Here is an 18,994-nt window from a genome sequence, read left to right on the forward strand (position 1 = left end):
AGCAACATTTTGAGAGAAATAAAAAGGAACAAAAATAACATCAATGTATGTGTAACTGATGGAAAAAAAAGACGGCACATATGCTAGCCTTGGTGGGTCTCCGCATTCTACTAAGTGTAAATTCAGGTTAATTTTGAGTTACGGAATGAAGACAAGTCCGCTTCGTAAGCTTCCACACACCATTTTAACGTTTTAGCGTTAACTGGTTATGTCCCCCTTTTTCAACACAGGGGATGACTCGAAGAAAAGATCGTCTGTCGCTCCTTGCCCTGCTGCATGTTCCAGCTTTTAACCTTAATCTCCACCAGTAATAAATAATGACAGCGGCACATGCTGCTCTCCGGGAGAGGCCAATCAATCGGCCTCCTCGAGATTAGCCTTAAACGACTTAGCCTTCCAGAGTGGCAAATCCAGAGGCCCTCTGCCCTGTGATGCACACGCAGTTACTGTAACTGATTGGAGGCATGCTAGAGGTTCTCTTGACAGAATATTGTAAAAGGAAAAGATCAACAATACAATCCGAGCTAATGAAATGTGAAGTTCATATAGACAGGACAAGACCGCCTGTCACATATTTAATTCAAAAGCTGCACTGGGAAGTGATCATCTGTCAGTCATTGACATTTGGAAGTATTTGTTAGCATGAAGCTAAACCGATTGCCATGAGGTCAAAGCTACTGTGTGTGGTTGTTTGAAATACATGAAGTGTAATTCCGTTCATTTATGTTTCATTTGGGAGTAACTTCGACTCAAGAGTGGCCGTAAACGGTTTGAAGCCTCTTTACTGAAGAATTGTTCGCTATCTGCCAATCTGCTGCTCGTGAAGTGAGTTCATTTCACTACCATACGATACCTTGCCGTTAAATTTCCCTTTGTTAATTCCAACATTGAACAGTGAAAGTTTCCAATTCGATATCTTTCGATGTTTTTTTTTTCCACCAACATGCAGGACATGTTTTTGAACTGTGGCTATGCTAGCACAGGGAGAACATAGACAGAGACGAGTGGTATGCTAACCAATTAGCCGCCATGCTGTTGAGTTGCCCTTATAATTGCTCAAACCCTACAACGAATTGCCAAAGTAGGTAAGATCTCAAGAAGAAACAATGAGCAGGCTAATGGCAGTCTTGTTGCCTGGCAACACTGTTGGCTAGGTGTAGACAGGGAATGAAAATGTGCGGAGAGCACATGTGTCAGCCTCATGGAGGGCCTACAGAAGCAGTTATCATCTGTAAATCATAAACATTTGGACAATGGCTTTTGCCACATCTGCTGAGTGAAATCACACAACTGGGAAAACTGACGATGTGGTCTAATTTTTTTGGAGTAAATCAAAACTGACACGAAGAGTACTCGTCGTTAAAAGACCCGCAATGAGGAAAATATGGGCTGAGGCCACCGTGTGCTGACAGAATGAGGCTCATTTTCCACGGAAGGGACAAGCCTTCACATTACACCGGCCTCGACGGGAAATCGCGCGCTGACAAAGAACGGCAAAAGTAAGGCCGGCAGCTGTTGCTCCGTGTCCGTAGGCCGCCACTTCCTGGAAGGATTTAGGACCCGTTGACGACACCGTGCCTCCAGTGAAACAGCAAGACACAGCCGTCACCATGGTAACATTGAAAGAATTATGGCTGCTAATAAATGAGGGGGAACAAATTTGAACTCATTTGGAGGAGCAGGAAATATGCGGAAGTTTACCTACTATTTGCCCGAGTATAATGCCTCTGTCGTATCATTCTTGAGTGTTGGATGCCATTTCTGTCCCTGCGTGACATAATGATGCAATTACTGTGACCACATGCATGGATTTTGGAGGATAAACGAAAAAGCATTCTAAGACCACATCCAATTTGGAGTATTCTCCGCCACATCCAAAATCACTGGCTGAGAGGTTAAGCCGACTAGCTGGGCTGTGATACCGCTACCAGCACGCACGCCAGACGTATTGGATGCATGCTTGGCCGTGTTGAGGTTTGGACTTACTCTCGGGAAGAAGCAATCCTCCTGACTAATTCAACAACATATCAACAATAGATGAAGCGGGGCTACAAGCGCCTCTGCTTGTAAGAGCTTTGAAGAAGTGCAACTTGAAGTGCTTTGCTTTGACCGCAAATGGATTTTAGTCTTGTGACTCCGGATCGCTTTTAAATCAGGTTTCCTAGGTAACGTCACAGTATGCAGCATGGTTGCCCTGTGGGATCATTTTTCCGTTTTTATTTTTCTGAATGGTGTAAGCTAGTGGCTAAAGTGTGAGGCAGCTACATATCCTGTCACTGACTTGATATGTATTATGTAGTAACTTGGTACAGCTCTGACAGAAAAATCTAAACTGGACCACATTATTTTTTTTTCTACTAGCCATTAGCCAGCAGTTGAGTCTTCCTTTAGAGTCTAAAGGTTGGCTGCATTTCACGCGAAAAGATAACAGGAGGCCACTTGTGCCAATTTCTCTTCCATTACATTTTTACGCATTCATTCTGATTGGATTGGGATTTAATTACTTTTATTGAAACGAGAGAATCTCTCACTGAATGTTCTGAACTCATTTTTTTTTTGTCCCAATTTGTACTGAGCAAATTGACGCTGCACAGGAAAGTTGCCATCAAAGTTCAAAGTAGCTGAAGTCATAATTTTGCTCTTGGGTCACTCACTCGCATCTTAATTGCTTCAAAATTCAATTAATCAACTCCATACATTCAAGGTGCGCTGAGCATCCACAACAGTCAAATCAGTCCTGTAAATAATTCATCGCTAAATGACTGCTTCCTTTGTGCCCTGACTTCACCACACCCGCAAGAAACTCAATAAAAGGGCTGTACCAAAGATTCCGCCTTTACAAATACGAAAATGGTCAGCGGTGATTTAAGAGGAAGTCAAACCCGACATTTTCTTTACAATAATATGTTCTACACCACCCCACGGGTCTAAACATGGCAACCTGATTCATATTTGAGGTATACGAGTTAAGCAGTTTTCTTACATCTCAGAGGGCGGCCATTTTGTCACTTGCTGTTGACTGACATGACATACAATACAATACATGCTGATTTATATAGCGCTTTCACAACAGCGGCAGCTGTAACAAAGCGCTTCACAAAACAGTTAACATAAAGCCAAATAATAAACACAACATGACAGTTGTTGAGGGCTCAGGGAACGACCAATCATGGTTTAGCAATGGAAAGACAGGTGAGCCATCCATGTTTCCATCAAAAAATTGGAAGTGATAAAGTGTTTGTATTTTGTGTTTGGAATCGGATTTATGACCTTATGCCACACTTGTTTGTTGGAAGTGGTCAGAGTGAACGCTTAAAATAAGACCGCGAGTCAAAGTTTAGTGCTGTCGTGTGTTAAGTGTTTAGTACGTTGACAACTCTAATTGAAGTCAAGAAACCGTCTTTCGGATGAATTAATAGACTAAATATCTACAAAAAGTGTATGCAGAATACTTTTTCAAAATTTCAAATTGTGTTAATTTGTTAATTAACACAAATTTACAAAATTAACAATTTGTTAATTGTGTCAAATTGTGCAATTGTGCAATACATTAATATGCTGGGATATCATCACACATGAAAATTGTATTGGGGGGGGGGGGTCGCAATTCAATTTTTCAAAACAATTCAGACATTATTCCAGCTCTACACAAACTCCCCAGAAAGTGGAGCGCCTCCCCTCACCCCAACAACAACGTTTTCTTCTTAATTGCAGGCGTATGGTTCACATTACATTTTGCAGTATCATCACCACACTTATGTTGGAGTCACTTGAGTATGGTTGAACTAATCGAATGCATGTGACACAGTGTTACAAGCTTCTACATTCAGGACCACACTCTGTCTGCTCAACTTTGAATTTTTGTCAAGTGGTTGCGAAATGACTCGTAAAAATACAAATTGATGTCTACAAACTACACACAACAGAAATACTACACCCACAATTTGGAGGTACATCTGCTCACATCTCATCACCTGCTTAGTCGTGTAATCTTTTTTTTTTTTTTCAAACAACTACTTCTGAATAAGGTGCTGATTAGTGAGCAGAGAGTGTCAGACAAGACACTCCCTGAGGACAAATCCACTAAGATCTATTAAGGATCATAGCCCGGGTGCCCCCTGATGACCGCGCTTTGATACTTGGAGCTGGACTTCCTCACGCCAGAGAGCGCTTCAACAGTTTGACGAGGGAGGCTTAAAAAAAAGAGCCAAAGGGGTTTGATTGACCAAAAAAAAGAAAAAAGTTAAGTGTTGAGAGAACCTGAGCTTTGCTGCACGAATCCACTGCTTGACTATTCTCTGAGGTGAATTACGCAACAGTTCGCACTTTAATAGCGCAGCTGCAGCTACCGGGTTTGCTTTATTCGTCACACACAGGAAAAGAATCGCTCTTGTGTGTGGATGCCTTTCCGCCTTGAAATTTTCTTCATCCACCTTCCCACTCGCATGTCGCCTCCGTTTTCCCAAGAGAGCGCTGGATTCAATTATAACTAAGTCCACGGCAGGACTCAGCTGTATGGGGAAGGAAATGAAAGAATTTCTGATACATGTCAATCAAATACATTTGGGAAATACTGCTGACTGACAGCGTGACAGTTTTGATTGCCGCACAAAAAAACAATGAGTCATCATTCTTGCATGACCTTAAAATAACAGCTTCGGTGGATTACACTGGCTTGTAATAAGGAGAAGTGTGACTCGTGTCATTACCATGGCAACCCAGGATCACGGTTGACGGCCCAGCCAGAACACCTATCACATTTTTAGAGTGCTTTGTCACACACAAAAGTGACCCCCATCAGGTGAAAAATACGACTGTGCCTTGAGTTACGAGTAATTTGTAGCATGACCAAGCTTACGACTCAAGGCACTTGTCCAGCACGTCAAAGCAATTTTGACATTAGCACCCTCTAGAAATGTTCTAAATAAGAACAATTTGACTGTAAATAAGAAAAATACACCTAAGAATACAAAGAAATATAAAGAAATTGCTTTTATAAAGTGTACTATAGCTGAAAGTCACACACACTGTAGCGTTAGCATTTTGACGTGCCTTTTTTTTTACTTGTCAAAATGGTAAATGGAGGCAACTTATCGGACAGTGCTATTAATTTATTTACATTGTGCCCAAACCACTTTAAAAAGTGTCATATTCACTTCTATTTAATCAGAGACAGTACATTGGCGCATGGAGGTTACCACTTCTACTGATTAAATATTTTTCCTTTCTAGTTTAAAATGGCTTACACTGCCCACCAGGATTCCTTGCTGTTACCTGGCCATTGGTAGAACCGAGGATGAAATTTTGCGCATTCTTGGGCCGATAAATCAATCCTCATTGCCTCGTACCTGCGTCATCCTAGCTATTGCTAAGCTAGCTATGACGGTGTGAGAGGTCAACGACAAAGTAACGACAGCGGCAATGATACAGTGTCGAGATAGACTTTATTGAATGACTACTTATCAGTTTAATTCAATGCTCATTAGCTAGCAAAACATTCCCATACACGCGCAAACACTTACGGATGTCCCACTCGAAGGCAGCGTACGTTCACAAGACGCATGTGGACTCCCCAGATACATATCGTACATCACACATAGTGAGAAGTAACCACCTATTTGTGCACAGCCGTAGACCTTACTGTTGCTTTTAACAAACAGTGAACGTAAGGTGTGTTGAAAAATTTATGATATTTGAGGAAACAAGGACCAGGGCGGTGCAGTCAGTGCTACCAGGTACAACAGGCCCTGAAAGATCAGGATACTCTTGCGCTGTTCAGTTCAGACTTGTTAATTATCGACCTGAATCTCAATGAGAAATTCATAATTTATTACAGTCAATCCCAGAAGGCTTTTTACCCTTTATTTGAGAGCAGAACAAGATCACACAGACAAATGGGGCCGGGAGGAGCCAACCACACCCGTCAAATACGACCCCGCTGCTACTGTGTCTAATGGCAGACCGTTAGGCAGTTGAGGAGCCTAATGAATGGATCAGAGAGATTCCTCAAAGGGGAAGAAGGTTCAATCGAATAATACATGAATGGACTGGAAATGTCATGGCATCCACTTTGGTGCATCTGTCACAATTGAGATCACAGGTTTCCTGGTAAACATATGGCCACGGAGTCAACTGGATCAGGAGGATCCTTCCACAAAGGCCACATCCACGCATGGTTACCATAGGAACAACATGAGAGATTTATGATACTCGGCAGACCGTCCCTAAAGCATGTGCGGTATACAAAACAGACGCTCGAAAGAAAGGTTTCATTTGTGCCTGGGTGCTCTTTAAATCCTCTGCTATACCAAGAAGGTTTGCCATGCTACACAGTGCTGCAAACCATTATTGTTGTTTTTAAAGCGTATTGCTGGAAATATTAGATAAACGGGTTAACAACACCCCGGTTGGAGTTTACTCTAACAGGTATGCCAAACCCCATAAACATGCTAACGGGAAATTCGCATCGACTTCCAGAAGTGATATTCCTTTAAATAACGAATGTTCACACACAAATGCTGTAGGAACATATACAGACATGCAATGGAACAATGCTGAAAGGCACATATGATACCCAATCTGTTAAAAACGCGTTATATTAACAGAACTAAAATTGCAACTTCTTCTGTTATTTCACTGCATGCATGCAGAGCTCTACACTGCCCATTAGAGGCCAACTCGTGCACAGCACGAGCCACCGCTATTTTTATTGTCTATTTTCATTGCTAACATTTTGGCAAATTCTTATTTTTTTTCTTTGTACCAATTCATTTTCTTTGTTTTTTTTTCAATTTGCGTTTAAAGTTGAATTTTCAAGAAGTCATGGAATTATTAATATCGTACCGACACATATCTCCACATGATATGGCAGAAAATACAATACTTGAGGTCTCAGGATAGCCCAGTGAGCCCCAAGACTTGTGAAAATAAAAATTGAATCACAAAATAAGATAAAAGAAATAGGATAGAAGAGACAAGGGAGATGCTTATTCACGGTTTGAATGCTTGTAAAAATTCAAGGCAGCAAAGTCGTGGATGCAACAGGAATAAAAATGCAAAAAGGCTTGAATGTCACGTTAAAAGGTCATTTTGTACTTGACAAATTGAATATAGTGTCGAAGAATAACGTGTTCAACGTGCAGGGAAGAAAGAGTATGAGGCTACGATAGTAGTTTTGAGCAGCTGAGCTTTGGAAGGTGATTAATGGAAAAATTTCCACTTGTAATCATTGCAGATGCCCGGAGCCATGAGCATGTGCATTATTAGATAACAGTAGTTATTCGTAACAGATACCGTAATAATCAGTGACACAGTAATTTGCTTCAACATCAGGTGACGAATTTGTGTTAATTAAATGAGCTACTCCACAACCCGCCCACCTCTCCCCTTCTTTGAGTGAGAATGGCACATCATCATTTATCTCCGTGCTTCCCCCAAAGACAAAATTTGGTTCCCAACATTCCAAGCATCTTAGCATTCTCATCAGTCACTTCATTCTCACACTTGCTCATCTTTGGTGGCTCCCGCCCTCTGCGACAAAATTATATTGCCAGGACATGAGGGGAGGGGGAGAGATAAACTACCCTTGTACGCTAAGGCCCTCCCCCTACCCTTCCCTCGGTCCTCCTAGTACAAAACGTCAATTTCCAGCTATGAGAAAAAGGCAAGCATGAGTTCATGGATCATGTGAGTAAATTCCAGACAAACAGCTGGTGCGAGTGACGCAAGACCTCTTTCAATGAATGCGAATACACTAGAGAAATGCATGCCAGCCCAAACACAACTAAGTCAACCGACAATTACCAAAATAAATAAAGTCATTTTGACGACTGTGTTTTGACACCACGCCATGTGTAAAACGACGGGTTCAAAAATACTGTTGTAGAATGTCCTTGTCGGCGCATTTGTAATGTGGCTTTTACTTGCTCACACTTTGGCCCGGCGCTATCAAATAGTCTTAGCATTGATTAGGCGAGTAATCAGATAAAAAACAGATTCCGAGTTGTGAACTCAGGTTAGCAGCTGGTGGTTAACTGGCTTACCTCACCGCGGGCCAGGCTGCGACTTGAGGACCTTGGTTGTAGTTGCGGCCATGCAGCTCGTGTATGAAGGAACTTAGGATCTGTTTATTTTGTTACCGTTTGTTCAGGAAAGCAATTGAAAGAGCAGTGGCGGATGTTTCTATCTACCACCTCTGGTACATGACAAAAGGTTCACACTTGCAATCGGAGGCTATACTACATGAGCTCATGATGTCGATGTTACCGTATTTTACACACTAAAAGGTACACCGGATTATGAGGACCGCCTTCAATGAATGGCCTATTTTGTCATTTTTTTCATACATTGGGCGCACCGCATTATAAGACGCAATCTACAATGCATCCACTCGATGAAGCTACGCTCAAGGAAATGCCAACTGAACAATCAGATGTCAGTAAAACACAGCGACACAGTTCACGGAACCAACAGCAAGTTATGACATTGACTTGTTAACGTTGAACTCTCTTGCCGCTGCTCTCTTTCCGTGTTCAACTGCGTAGTTTGAACTCTGCGTTGTCAGCATGTCTCGAGCAAGGAGCCATTTTGGGGGAGCGAGATATTACCGTAATGACCATAGACCAGGCGCAACGGCTTTTAAGGCACGCTGTGAGCTTTTAACAAAATGGAAGGCTTTTAGGGGCGCCTTTTAGTGCGGAAAATACGGTCACTTTTTTTTTTTTTTGGTTAAAAAAATCCACCGCAATGGATAATAGCTTTACCGGGCAATCTCTCAACCTGATGCAGGAGGCATCATCTATAAAGAGCTGCCATTGTGACACATACAGTACAAGGTGGAGAGCGAGGACAAACATGATATCACTTCAGGCGCACGTTACAGGGGACAAGAGACGCAGCCATGACAGCTGACAGCAACGTCTTCAATAAAAGTGCCACCAGAGACGACACCTGGAGGCCGACCGTTATGGAATATGTTATCCGTAATTGTTGTGTGGCCGAGTATCCCCCATGCTAACACAGGAGGCTCTGCGCTGGAACCCCCCCCCATCCCCCCGACATGTATCTCTCAACCCCCCAACCACCACTCGTTACTTGCATATCAGTGGAAGACGCTCTCCGCTGACGCTCCTCACCCCGCCGCTGTTGTCGCCATGGCAACCCACACGCAGGCCGCCTGATTCGGTATAACCTTTCAAAGATTCTGCTTGCATTTAATTGTGATATACTGTATGCTCACGGAGGGACTCTTGAGAGACATTCGTGGAATGTTACTGGCTGTGTTAAAAAGAAAAACAAAAAACACACCGGCTTAAAAGCAGTGAGAAGCTGTCCCGCTGGGAAAAAGAACAGGAGCATGAAACATCTATTTTAAGACTCCCCAAAGTGTAAACAAATAATAAAATATCTTCAGTGAATGGAAGGATGTGGAAATGATGCCTAATGGTGGCAATTCTCAGCATGATTGCCGTACCCAAATTCTCTTGATGTCTCCCTGATGGGGCTGCAATCATTTTGTTGGTCGACACGGGAGGTATCATAAAAAGGAGGCCATTTATCGACACACTTTCACTGTTCCTTCATTTGCATCTCCTCATTAAAGGGAAGGCCCACTCAGCCGGTTGGAACAAAGTTTATCACCATCTCCTTTGATTTAAAACAACCTTGTCGTTTCATTCTTTCTGATTCAATCAACCTGAAACCAACCATCTGCATTAGAGCACTGAAAAAAAATAGATCGCATTAATAGAGGATGACTCATATTAGAGAACGGGGAGGAGAGACTAATGGCTTTTGAAAACTCTATATCATACGACAAAAGGGTTGATGGTTGCTTCCCACTACTCCTCAAAAACTGCACTAGCCAATCAAAGTCTCACACAGCCAATGAAACCTTGTTAAAAACACACACACAGCTCCCAAATCAGGTCCACTGTGACTAAATCACTGTGCCACTTTTACGCCTTGAGCAATGTAAGAGAGCAGAAGCAGACTGCATCCCCACCATGGCGACCGGGTTTAAAAGGATTTAGCGTGCCGCTCCATGACAGGAAAAAGAAACATTTACCCCCAACCCCTAACCCTACCCCCAAAATCTCAGCTCTGCCACTCCTCCGAGTCAAGAGATGTCGTATTTAAAAATACACCAAGTGAAACATGAGCTACTGTGAACCTATGGTCGTCTGAAATAATAAAGCAACTTAGATGAGGGAGGTCCTCCTCTTGAGAATTTGGAGTTGCAGAACTGAAAACTACTCCACACACACACACACACACACACACACACACACACACTCATGCCGGTCCTCACAATGTCATGAATACAAGAACACACACACACACATATATATATTATATATACAGACACATAAATGAAAGAGAGAGAGAGAGACAATGTAGATAACTAACAAACATGTTTATCCAGTCAGACATTGTTTTTCATTGTGCTCTAAAGGGTCACAATTGATCTGAAACCTGTCCTAGCAGCTTTGTATGAAAGGCAGGGTACACCCTGGACTGGTTGCCAGCCAACCGCTAGGCACAGAAACTCCATGTCAAAAAGCAAACGATCAACAATTCAAAGTCTTGAAATAAGCTAACATAAGCAAATGATCAGCAATTCAATGTCTTGAAAGAAGCTAATGTGTACGTTTTTGGCAGTGTTTGTAGTCTCGGCTCCACAGTTGGCAGAGAAACACACTCAGCTCAGTCAGTCAAGGGACAAGCATACTGTGGAGCGATTTTGAAAGAAGCCCCTTCATGATGTCGTCAAGTCCTCATCGCGTCAGTCAACTGCTAACAAGGCGCTCTGCGACTGCGCTCATTGCGTCCCATCACGGTGAATGGGGGACAGTATGGTGGCTTGATAAGCACTCTTGAGAGTCCCACTGAAATCCATATGGGCCCTTTCTTTATAGTCCTCCGCTGGCCTGGGTGGTCTCTGCTCAGTTGCATGCCGGAAGCAAGCTTGTGGGGTGATGGAAATTGGGTGGATTTCTTCCAGCATTCGACGCACAGTGATGAAGTGGAGAGCTTCGGTGAGACATAGATAGAATCTGCTCACAGCTGTGTATCCGTCTGCATTTGATACTATTTTATCAGAGTCAAGGCGGGGGCTGCAAAGGCCGATCTACATCCTGGACTGGTAACTGGTCAAGAGCCATTGTGAATGACTGATTTAATCCTGCACCATCCAGATAAAAGTCAGATATGAGAATCTATTGCACCCCCACTGCTAAACTCCACAACTAAGAGGACTCAAAAGAAGATATACGAGATGGTATAGTTCACACCATGTACAGTATATTTATTGTGCGCTTCACGGGGCAGTGCCATCTTCAGTTTTTTCTCCCATTCTTCGATAGCAGGGGTGTCAAACTCACTTGACATTGTGCGCCACATACGGCCTTGGTATATGTCAAGTGGGCTGGACCATTAAAATGATACCACATCCGGCTATAAATAACCAAAAAATCATGCATTTCCTTTTTTGGAAAAAGCTTGTCGCTTCTCGGGACATACAAGTTCGGCCGCCTTCATCATGCATCGTTTAACAAAGTCACCGTCGGAATACGGCTTTGCTGCTCATGCTATTTCGCTAGCAATTAGGTAGCTGGCTTTTACTGCTGTGTTGGGTCTGTCTCAGTCACAGACTGAGATTGCTGTTATCTTCTTTTCTGATCAAAACAATGTTGTCTTCTACTCTGATCAAAACAGTGTGTCCCCTAGCGGATGATCTATGAATTGTAGCTTATTAAAAATATTCATTCTGTGTCTTGTATTTTGTTCACTTTTAAATTCTCCTGTGGGCCTGGTCGAACCTCCTTGGGGCCGGTTCTGGCCCGCGGGCCGTATGTTTGACACCACTGCTCTGTAGACAGATTATAGTACGATAGGATATAATGATGGATTATCCTCTGATGAAATCAACAGTATACAAACAAAGACAGCAAGAATGAACACGTGGTGAGATTATCAACAAGTGGTGGATTTCGAGCAATTAGTTATTTTCAGAGGTAATTGCGGAAGCAAATCGTGACACATTATACAGCTTTCAGGAACAGCGGTTACGACAGTGGACAGTTTACCATGTTATCAGGTGACAAGGTGCATGAAAGGGTTAATAAAACTGCGGTGGCAGGAAATCAGTTGTCGCAGTCGTGTACATGGAAATACCGAGAGATGAAGGGTGACTTTACACACCAAACCTCAGGCTTCAATGTGCAAAGCAAAAGGTCAGGCACACGTTAGCTCAGAGTAGAACCGATGATCCAGATACTACAGAGAATGTAACTTTTTCTATGTTTCCAACAGCTGTTGTATGCGTTTACTGCCCTCAACGGCATCCGAGGTCCCAACATTTTCCCCAAGACGTGTCGTGTCGTCTCAAAGCATTTCAGCATCCCATCCCCCATTTTTATCACACTCTGCGCCGGCAACTTTGAAAACGCCTTGAGCAAACACCGATGAGTCTGAGTGCTTTGGTTTGAAGTGTGCACAAGCAAAAAAAAAGGCAATTTCCATATTAGCAAAGGACTTGGAAGAACCACCAACAAGAATTGCAATCAGTAACATGCAGACCAGGAATGAGGTTTAAATACATTTGAAGCGGTACCAACTTTGACACTTTCTTCATAGAGAGTATCACCCCGCCCCCCACCACACGCCTCCCCACTCGTTTATGACCGAATTCTGCTGCGTGCATTACTCGTATTGAGGAAAACTTCCCTTTTGGCAACCTGTGAACCTTTTATCCTCATCCAGACCTGATGTAATAAATTCTTCCTTGGCTCATCGACTCCACTGTTATTCATGTCTGTGTGGCCGAACGGCATGACCATCTACATACGAATGTTCCCAGTCAGCAGGCTATAAGTAGGCCACAGGACGGTATGTAACCCCCCCCCCCCCTCCCACAACATGACAAGATAGCCCCTTTTGTTTCTCAACCATCTGATACCTTCCCCACTCAGCTGGAAACATGCCTCTTTGAACCTCTGCGGAAGAGATGAAACCTTGAATCGCTCAGACTATAAAATCACGTGAGCAGGCCTGACACCTCTTGATTACTTCATTAAAAATCCCATTAATAATTAACAAACTATGTGGTCGCGCAGCAGTTTTTAGTTGTGTCTCTCCCGGTGGAGCCCCCACCGAAGGCCCAACAGTTTGAGAACCATAAAGAAAAAGGATGTTTAATCCTTAGTGAGGTGACTTCAGCTATTCATTTTTACTTTCGACCATAAAAGAGGTCACACCGTCACGGACGGGTGAGGAGAAAACTCTTCAAAATAGGCTCTTCGGGGGTCGTGGGGGGGTTGTCCATCCCACAAAGAAAAGATGAAATCCGAAGGAGCCAGCGAGTAATCAAAGTCAAGTTCGGAGAATGTGTCTGTCATGGTTGCAAACTCCGGGCAAAACAAGATGGGTCCGAATTAATTTTTTAGGACATCGTGTGAGTTAAATTGACTGAATAAAGCTTCCATTTGCTTCTGCGGCTCTGTGAGAAAAATGTATTCAGGTCAAGAGAAAAGTACGGTTCGTTGCGCTGGAGGTGAATTTAAATTGTACACACTGTGTGGGGAAATGAAAACATCGTCTGACAAGAGGAGGAAGAGAATTAGTCATCTTAATGTACAATTTGATTAGAGGCTGGGGGTATTTGAGCCTTGAGTGGCTTATTTCCGTTTCGATCCATTAATTATGTAAAACGTTATTCACATCATCGTCCTTTTTTTATGATCCAGACTATCGGTCTCCTGTGTAATACTTAATAAGAAGAATGAGAAGGTGTCATCAAGTTCCAAGTAAAACGTCTCCATTTTTTTACCTCCGTCTCTATGAATGAAAGGTTCGCAGTCCTTACAACCGTCATGGTTAAAATGCTAATCAAAATGCTAATTTTATGTATGGATAGCATGCGGCACAGGCACCTGGAGGAAACGTTTGCCTCCGGAGACAACCTAGCCTACCACGCAGGCTAAACATACAAATGTTCAATGGCAAAATGAAACCTGCTGTTCTTGCTCCTACAAATCTCAACCGTCATAATCCTTGTCACCGACAACCGATGCCATTTCGCGTACTGCCTAAAAAGCGCAATGACGCAAATATCTCTTTATTCGTCATTATTCTAAATGTTACTTTTTTTACTTGACTCGTTCCTGCTTGTACTATGAGTGTTGGTAGATGTGGACAGTATGACTTCTCGGCCATGTTGGTTGTTTTGCTACGGAGTGAAAGTAATGAATTTGAGTGACATCAAAATCTTACTTTAGCTGTGGGGGGTGGCCAGAGAGGGCCACCAATGCCACCACGTAGCTCCGCCCCTGTACACATGCCAGTTTACTTTAAGGCAGGGGTGTCCAAACTTTTTGCCAAGGGGGCCAGATTTTATGTGGTAAAATGTCGGGGGGCCGACCTTGGCTGACATTCTTTACATTGAACAACAATATTGTTCAACAAATTTTAGTAAGCCAGTCTGTTTCACATTTCCATTTTTATTTTAATTTCAACAATCTTAAGAATTTCTTTTGGTTCATTTGAAACAGGTATATCACATGCAACTGCTTATTCACTTGACTTTTTCTTAAACAGAAGTCTCCTGAGTGCAAATTGATTGATTTGAAACATAAGATGTATCACCATGACTTTTCAATAGTCACAAAACCTTTGACTCGAACAACAGGGAAATGAACAAGCAATACACATATCCACAACTGCAAGGATCATTTGAAATATGACATATCAGTCAATATAAACACGGAGTGATGTCTTGTTAACTCGTGAGTGATGCCCTCTAGTGTCTAAATGCTATTACTCATTTAGCCACTAGAGGGAAGCAGTACTCTATGAAACATCACTCACCAGTCTACGAGACCTCAGTCAATGCAACACGTGTTCCATTGCGCCCAACCTGCGGGCCAGACGGCACTGATTTTATGACAGGGGCCGAGGGCCGGATGAAATTCGACCGCGGGCCGGATTTGGCCCGCGGGCCGGACTTTGGACATGGTTGCTTTAAGGAAACCTTCATTAGTCTCGCAATGGAGAAATTCCCAATTCACAGCAGCAAAGTTATGAAAGGAAGAAGTAGAACAACAGAACCTCAAACTAAAAAGCTACAATCATACCTCGGTTGTGTCTACATTTTTATTTATTTAAGCGGTAAAGCAGATATGCCAAAACTAGGTAGAGTAATTATTTTAAGCCCCAGTAAAGGGAAGTCAGACAGCGCTAGTAGTTTCGTTGGATCGGTGACGCAGTCACGTGACACAAGTCCGACGGTCACAGAAGCACAAATTAAAAACCCGTAGATAAAAATACAAGCAGCTTAGGTGAATGTAGATAAAAGCTGCCCACTGTGCTTCAACTTGCATCACTCAAACCCTCTGCTCAATGTTTACCGATGCCGCTGTCAATCCGCAGCGGATCAACATCAACATGGATGACATGATTTTTCCACAAGAGTGTGTGAACAAATGCTCACCCCACCTGCATGCCAATTGGAATATGCAGGAGGTAGTCAGCAGAAACCGTTTGAGACAATTTAAGGGATGAACCATGACAAGGTAACAAGATCGCTCCACTTTCATTAATGAATTGAAAACATTAACATCATGCAGTTGCTATGCCAACCTGTTCCCAGACTCTTTGGACTAATGACAACAGAATATGTTTTGGAAACTCACCGAGACATCAAAGAGCTCCTCTGTGTCATCCAACATGTGGACCCTGATGGTGACATGCCTTCCGGCGGGCATGGCCGGGGGTCTGTGCGCCGGGTCTAGTGTACTGATGCCAAGAGTCTCCGGGGCCCCGAGACGGTGCCCTGCTCTCGACGTCACAGGCTCCGGGTCGGGATCCGTCATGTTGCCGTGCGCTGCTGCTCGCTGCCCACCCTGCGCAGACGTCAAGAACTGCATCAGGCTTGACGCAGGTACGCAATGAGCTACGTAACCCCACCCCTTTGCTCACATTAACACAGTCATGACAGAGGCTGGATTCACACCGACCGCAAATGGTCGCCTGTGGGACAAGCGATGAATGGAAAGTAATGTTCAGCACGTTCCTGATTTCAAGGCACAAACCAGACTGCGGTAATTTGATTTGACGCTGAAATTACGAGGCGGCAGCGCTAAGATTTGCGAGACATTCAAAATAATATTGATTTGGCAGGCTCGGCATATCAAGTTGCAGAAATAGAGTTGGTGTCACATTTAATGCAGTAAATGAAGCGTAGGAGAAAATCGGGATGACATGAGTACTTTTCAGAATCAAAATTTAGGAAAGTGGAGTCTGTATTTGTCTCCTTTGAACAGGTGAGTAGAGGACAATCTCCTATTATGTTATTTAAAACTTGTTCACAAGACCCTGAAACAGCCTCATTCCCGGAGCCATGCTGGATTCTCTCCTGAGTGCACATTCCATCCGTCTGATGTCACCCTGAGACCTCGCCGTGTCGTGCAAGCGGGTTCCGCGCCCACGAGCGTGGGCAGCCGCTCAACCGCCGCAGAGGTGCACGACCGCTGCCAATCGTTGAAGCGCTCCAAAGTGGAGAATGCAATTCAGCAGAGTGCGTCAAGACAACAGGCCAAGGACTGAGCGGACTTAAATGAATGAGTGTGGAAAAAATGGATAAAATTAGCAGTTGTTTCACGATGATTTTTTTTTTTTTTTTTACAATTCCTGAAAGTGATCTCAGTCTCTCACTCTCTTTGGAATACAGTGTTGACGACAACCTGCTGCATACAATGCAGACCTGATTAAGTGATACTGCGCCAGAACAGTTTTAAACTGCCTATAGATACTGCAAGATGCTTTCAAAACTACGACTTCAATCTAAATAAACCTCCTCAACTCAGTTCTATTATTTCTTGGCACTAAGATGACAAATGGAGGCAGTAGGGCACCATTTCTCTGCGGCATGAAGCTCCTCAACTCACTTTAACAGAGTTCAAACGTCTTTGGCACCGAGATGCCGCAAGATGGCGTACAAAGAGAAAAACGGCAAATAAAATTCGGATCGATCCATGAATGTGACTTTGCAAATGCGAAATGGCTAATATGCATTGATGTGAGAGTTGCGCTCGACTAAAACGCTGCATGATTCTGTTCTCTCGCTCTCTTTCTCACACACCCACACACTGGAGCTCATGAAACAGACCCCATGCATTCAACCATTTCACACCACTTATCCTGCTCAGGTCACGGGTGAACTGGAGTCCAAACCAGCTGATTTTTGGCAGGCGCCAGGGTTCACCCTGGACTGATTGCCAGTACAGGGTGCATCATAGACAAACAAGCATTTACACTTCTATTCACACCCACAGCCATTTTTTAAAATCTTCGTTTCACAGAACATCCATTTTCTATAGCGCCTGCCCTGATAGGTGTGTGGCTCCAATGTATTTAGTGGAGTTTTAACTTTATCACTGCAAACAAACATTTCAGATAAACACAGTCAAAAGGGATGACTGAGGAAGTGCGACTGACACACACACACATGCCGCTAAATGAATCACCTTATCATGAGTCAAAGGCCAATGACTTCCTCTGAATAGGTCACTATGTAAAAACTAAAGAACAGTTTGTCATTGTACACCAGCACCTTGTTGCTCAGTGTCATAAAGCAAAAGGGGCCCTGTATGAAAAAGCCACAGCCCATGGAAGTGTTTTCCACAGATAATGACCCTGCCTTTGAACATGCTGGCTTGAAATTCCCCACTAATGTGTAACATGGAGCTGTTAAAAAAATAAAATAAAAAAAGCAGCTGGCTTATGGTCTCTCCTGGACTGGAACAGTGGTTCTTCTGTGTGCGGGGGCAACACACAAGGGCTCCTCAGTGAGGGTCAACACCGCACAGCTGGAATGCTTTAGTGACAGCTGGATGGCCATAGGCCCTTATGCACCGAAACAACCAGCTGTGCCCAAACTGGAACCACAGCAACATCCTTCACTCACACAGGGGTGTGGTTGAAGCGTGACAAATTCCCACCGGGATTTTTCATTTATTTTTTTGCCATTTGGAAATCTACCATCAAGAGAGCAGCCAAGCAACGCCAGCGGGATATCTCGACCAACGGGCATGCAATTTAAAGCCTCTGCAGGGATTCGGTGGAATTGAATGGCGGAATCCACCAGTCCGATTTTGTAATGTAAGTTAATGGAGCAGACTGCTGCAAAGCGCAGCATGTTTGCATGCATCATGTGCAAGGCCACCACACCTGGTCAGACGGTGCAAACTAGATTACCGGTGAAAACGTGCATTATCCGTGCACGTTACGGCGTCAAAAACAAAAAACAAAAACGACACGGCCTCAGCCTTCTGCACCAATTCATCAAAGATGAATTAGTCGTGCAATGCAAAAGGCAAAGGTTCGTTTACATAGTGAAGATTTCCCCCAACTGTTTCCCACGAAAGCCACAGGATGACGGAAACACCGCGTAAAACTTAACCCTAATCTCCTCAAACAAGTTGGATCACTTCCTCCAAGAGCAAACGGGATTTGGCAAACTCGAAACCTTACCGGTGCGTTTTCCCCCCTTGGAAATGCCTCTTTTTTAATTCCACACCTTCGGATACTCCGGTCGAGTGGATTACATGGACGTCCGGCGGCGGGACAAAATTAAGGAACGCGGTCAGGCGGCCCAGGTGACTTTTTAGGTGCTGCTCGGACCGGATAAGAGAGTTTCTGCGGTCGCCATGGCGGACGGCAGAGTGAGTGAGTGAGCGAGCCGGCGGTAGCAGACGAGATTACTGCAAACCGAGCGGGCGATTCACTCAGGCTGGTTGCGGCGCAAGGAAAGAGGTGCAGCCGGGACGAGCAGACAAACTGGAAGAGCAACAGCCCCATCTAGAGGCCAATGTGGGATTTAAAAAAAAACACCGAAAAGGCTCGAAGAGCAACACCCCCATCTAGTGGCCAACGTGGGATTAAATCAAACACCGAAAAAAAGAGAACGTCTGATATATGTACGATCGATGTGCACAAC

The 18,994-nt window shown here is 43.8% G+C and overlaps 1 protein-coding gene across 4 annotated transcripts in view; it reads right to left on the minus strand.

Moving 5' to 3' along the window:
- The window catches only part of LOC127611239 (FERM, ARHGEF and pleckstrin domain-containing protein 1-like), a 45,121-nt gene extending 26,332 nt beyond the window's left edge, over positions 1-18,789 (minus strand). For 2 of the 4 annotated variants that reach the window (XR_007965278.1, XM_052081644.1), the window contains exons 1-2: positions 18,529-18,789; positions 15,690-15,899 (exon numbers count right to left, since the gene is read on the minus strand). Coding sequence is in view for 3 of the 4 variants with exons in the window: in XM_052081644.1 (XP_051937604.1) it covers positions 15,690-15,869 (180 nt within the window). In the remaining variant the exon portion in view is untranslated. The remainder of the gene's footprint in view (positions 1-15,689; positions 15,900-18,528) is intronic. The other 2 variants (XM_052081643.1, XM_052081642.1) reach the window with 1 other exon arrangement.
- Between the last annotated feature and the right edge of the window lie 205 nt (positions 18,790-18,994).

The sequence above is a fragment of the Hippocampus zosterae genome, chromosome 12 (assembly GCF_025434085.1).
Source record: "Hippocampus zosterae strain Florida chromosome 12, ASM2543408v3, whole genome shotgun sequence".
Lineage (NCBI taxonomy): Eukaryota > Metazoa > Chordata > Actinopteri > Syngnathiformes > Syngnathidae > Hippocampus > Hippocampus zosterae.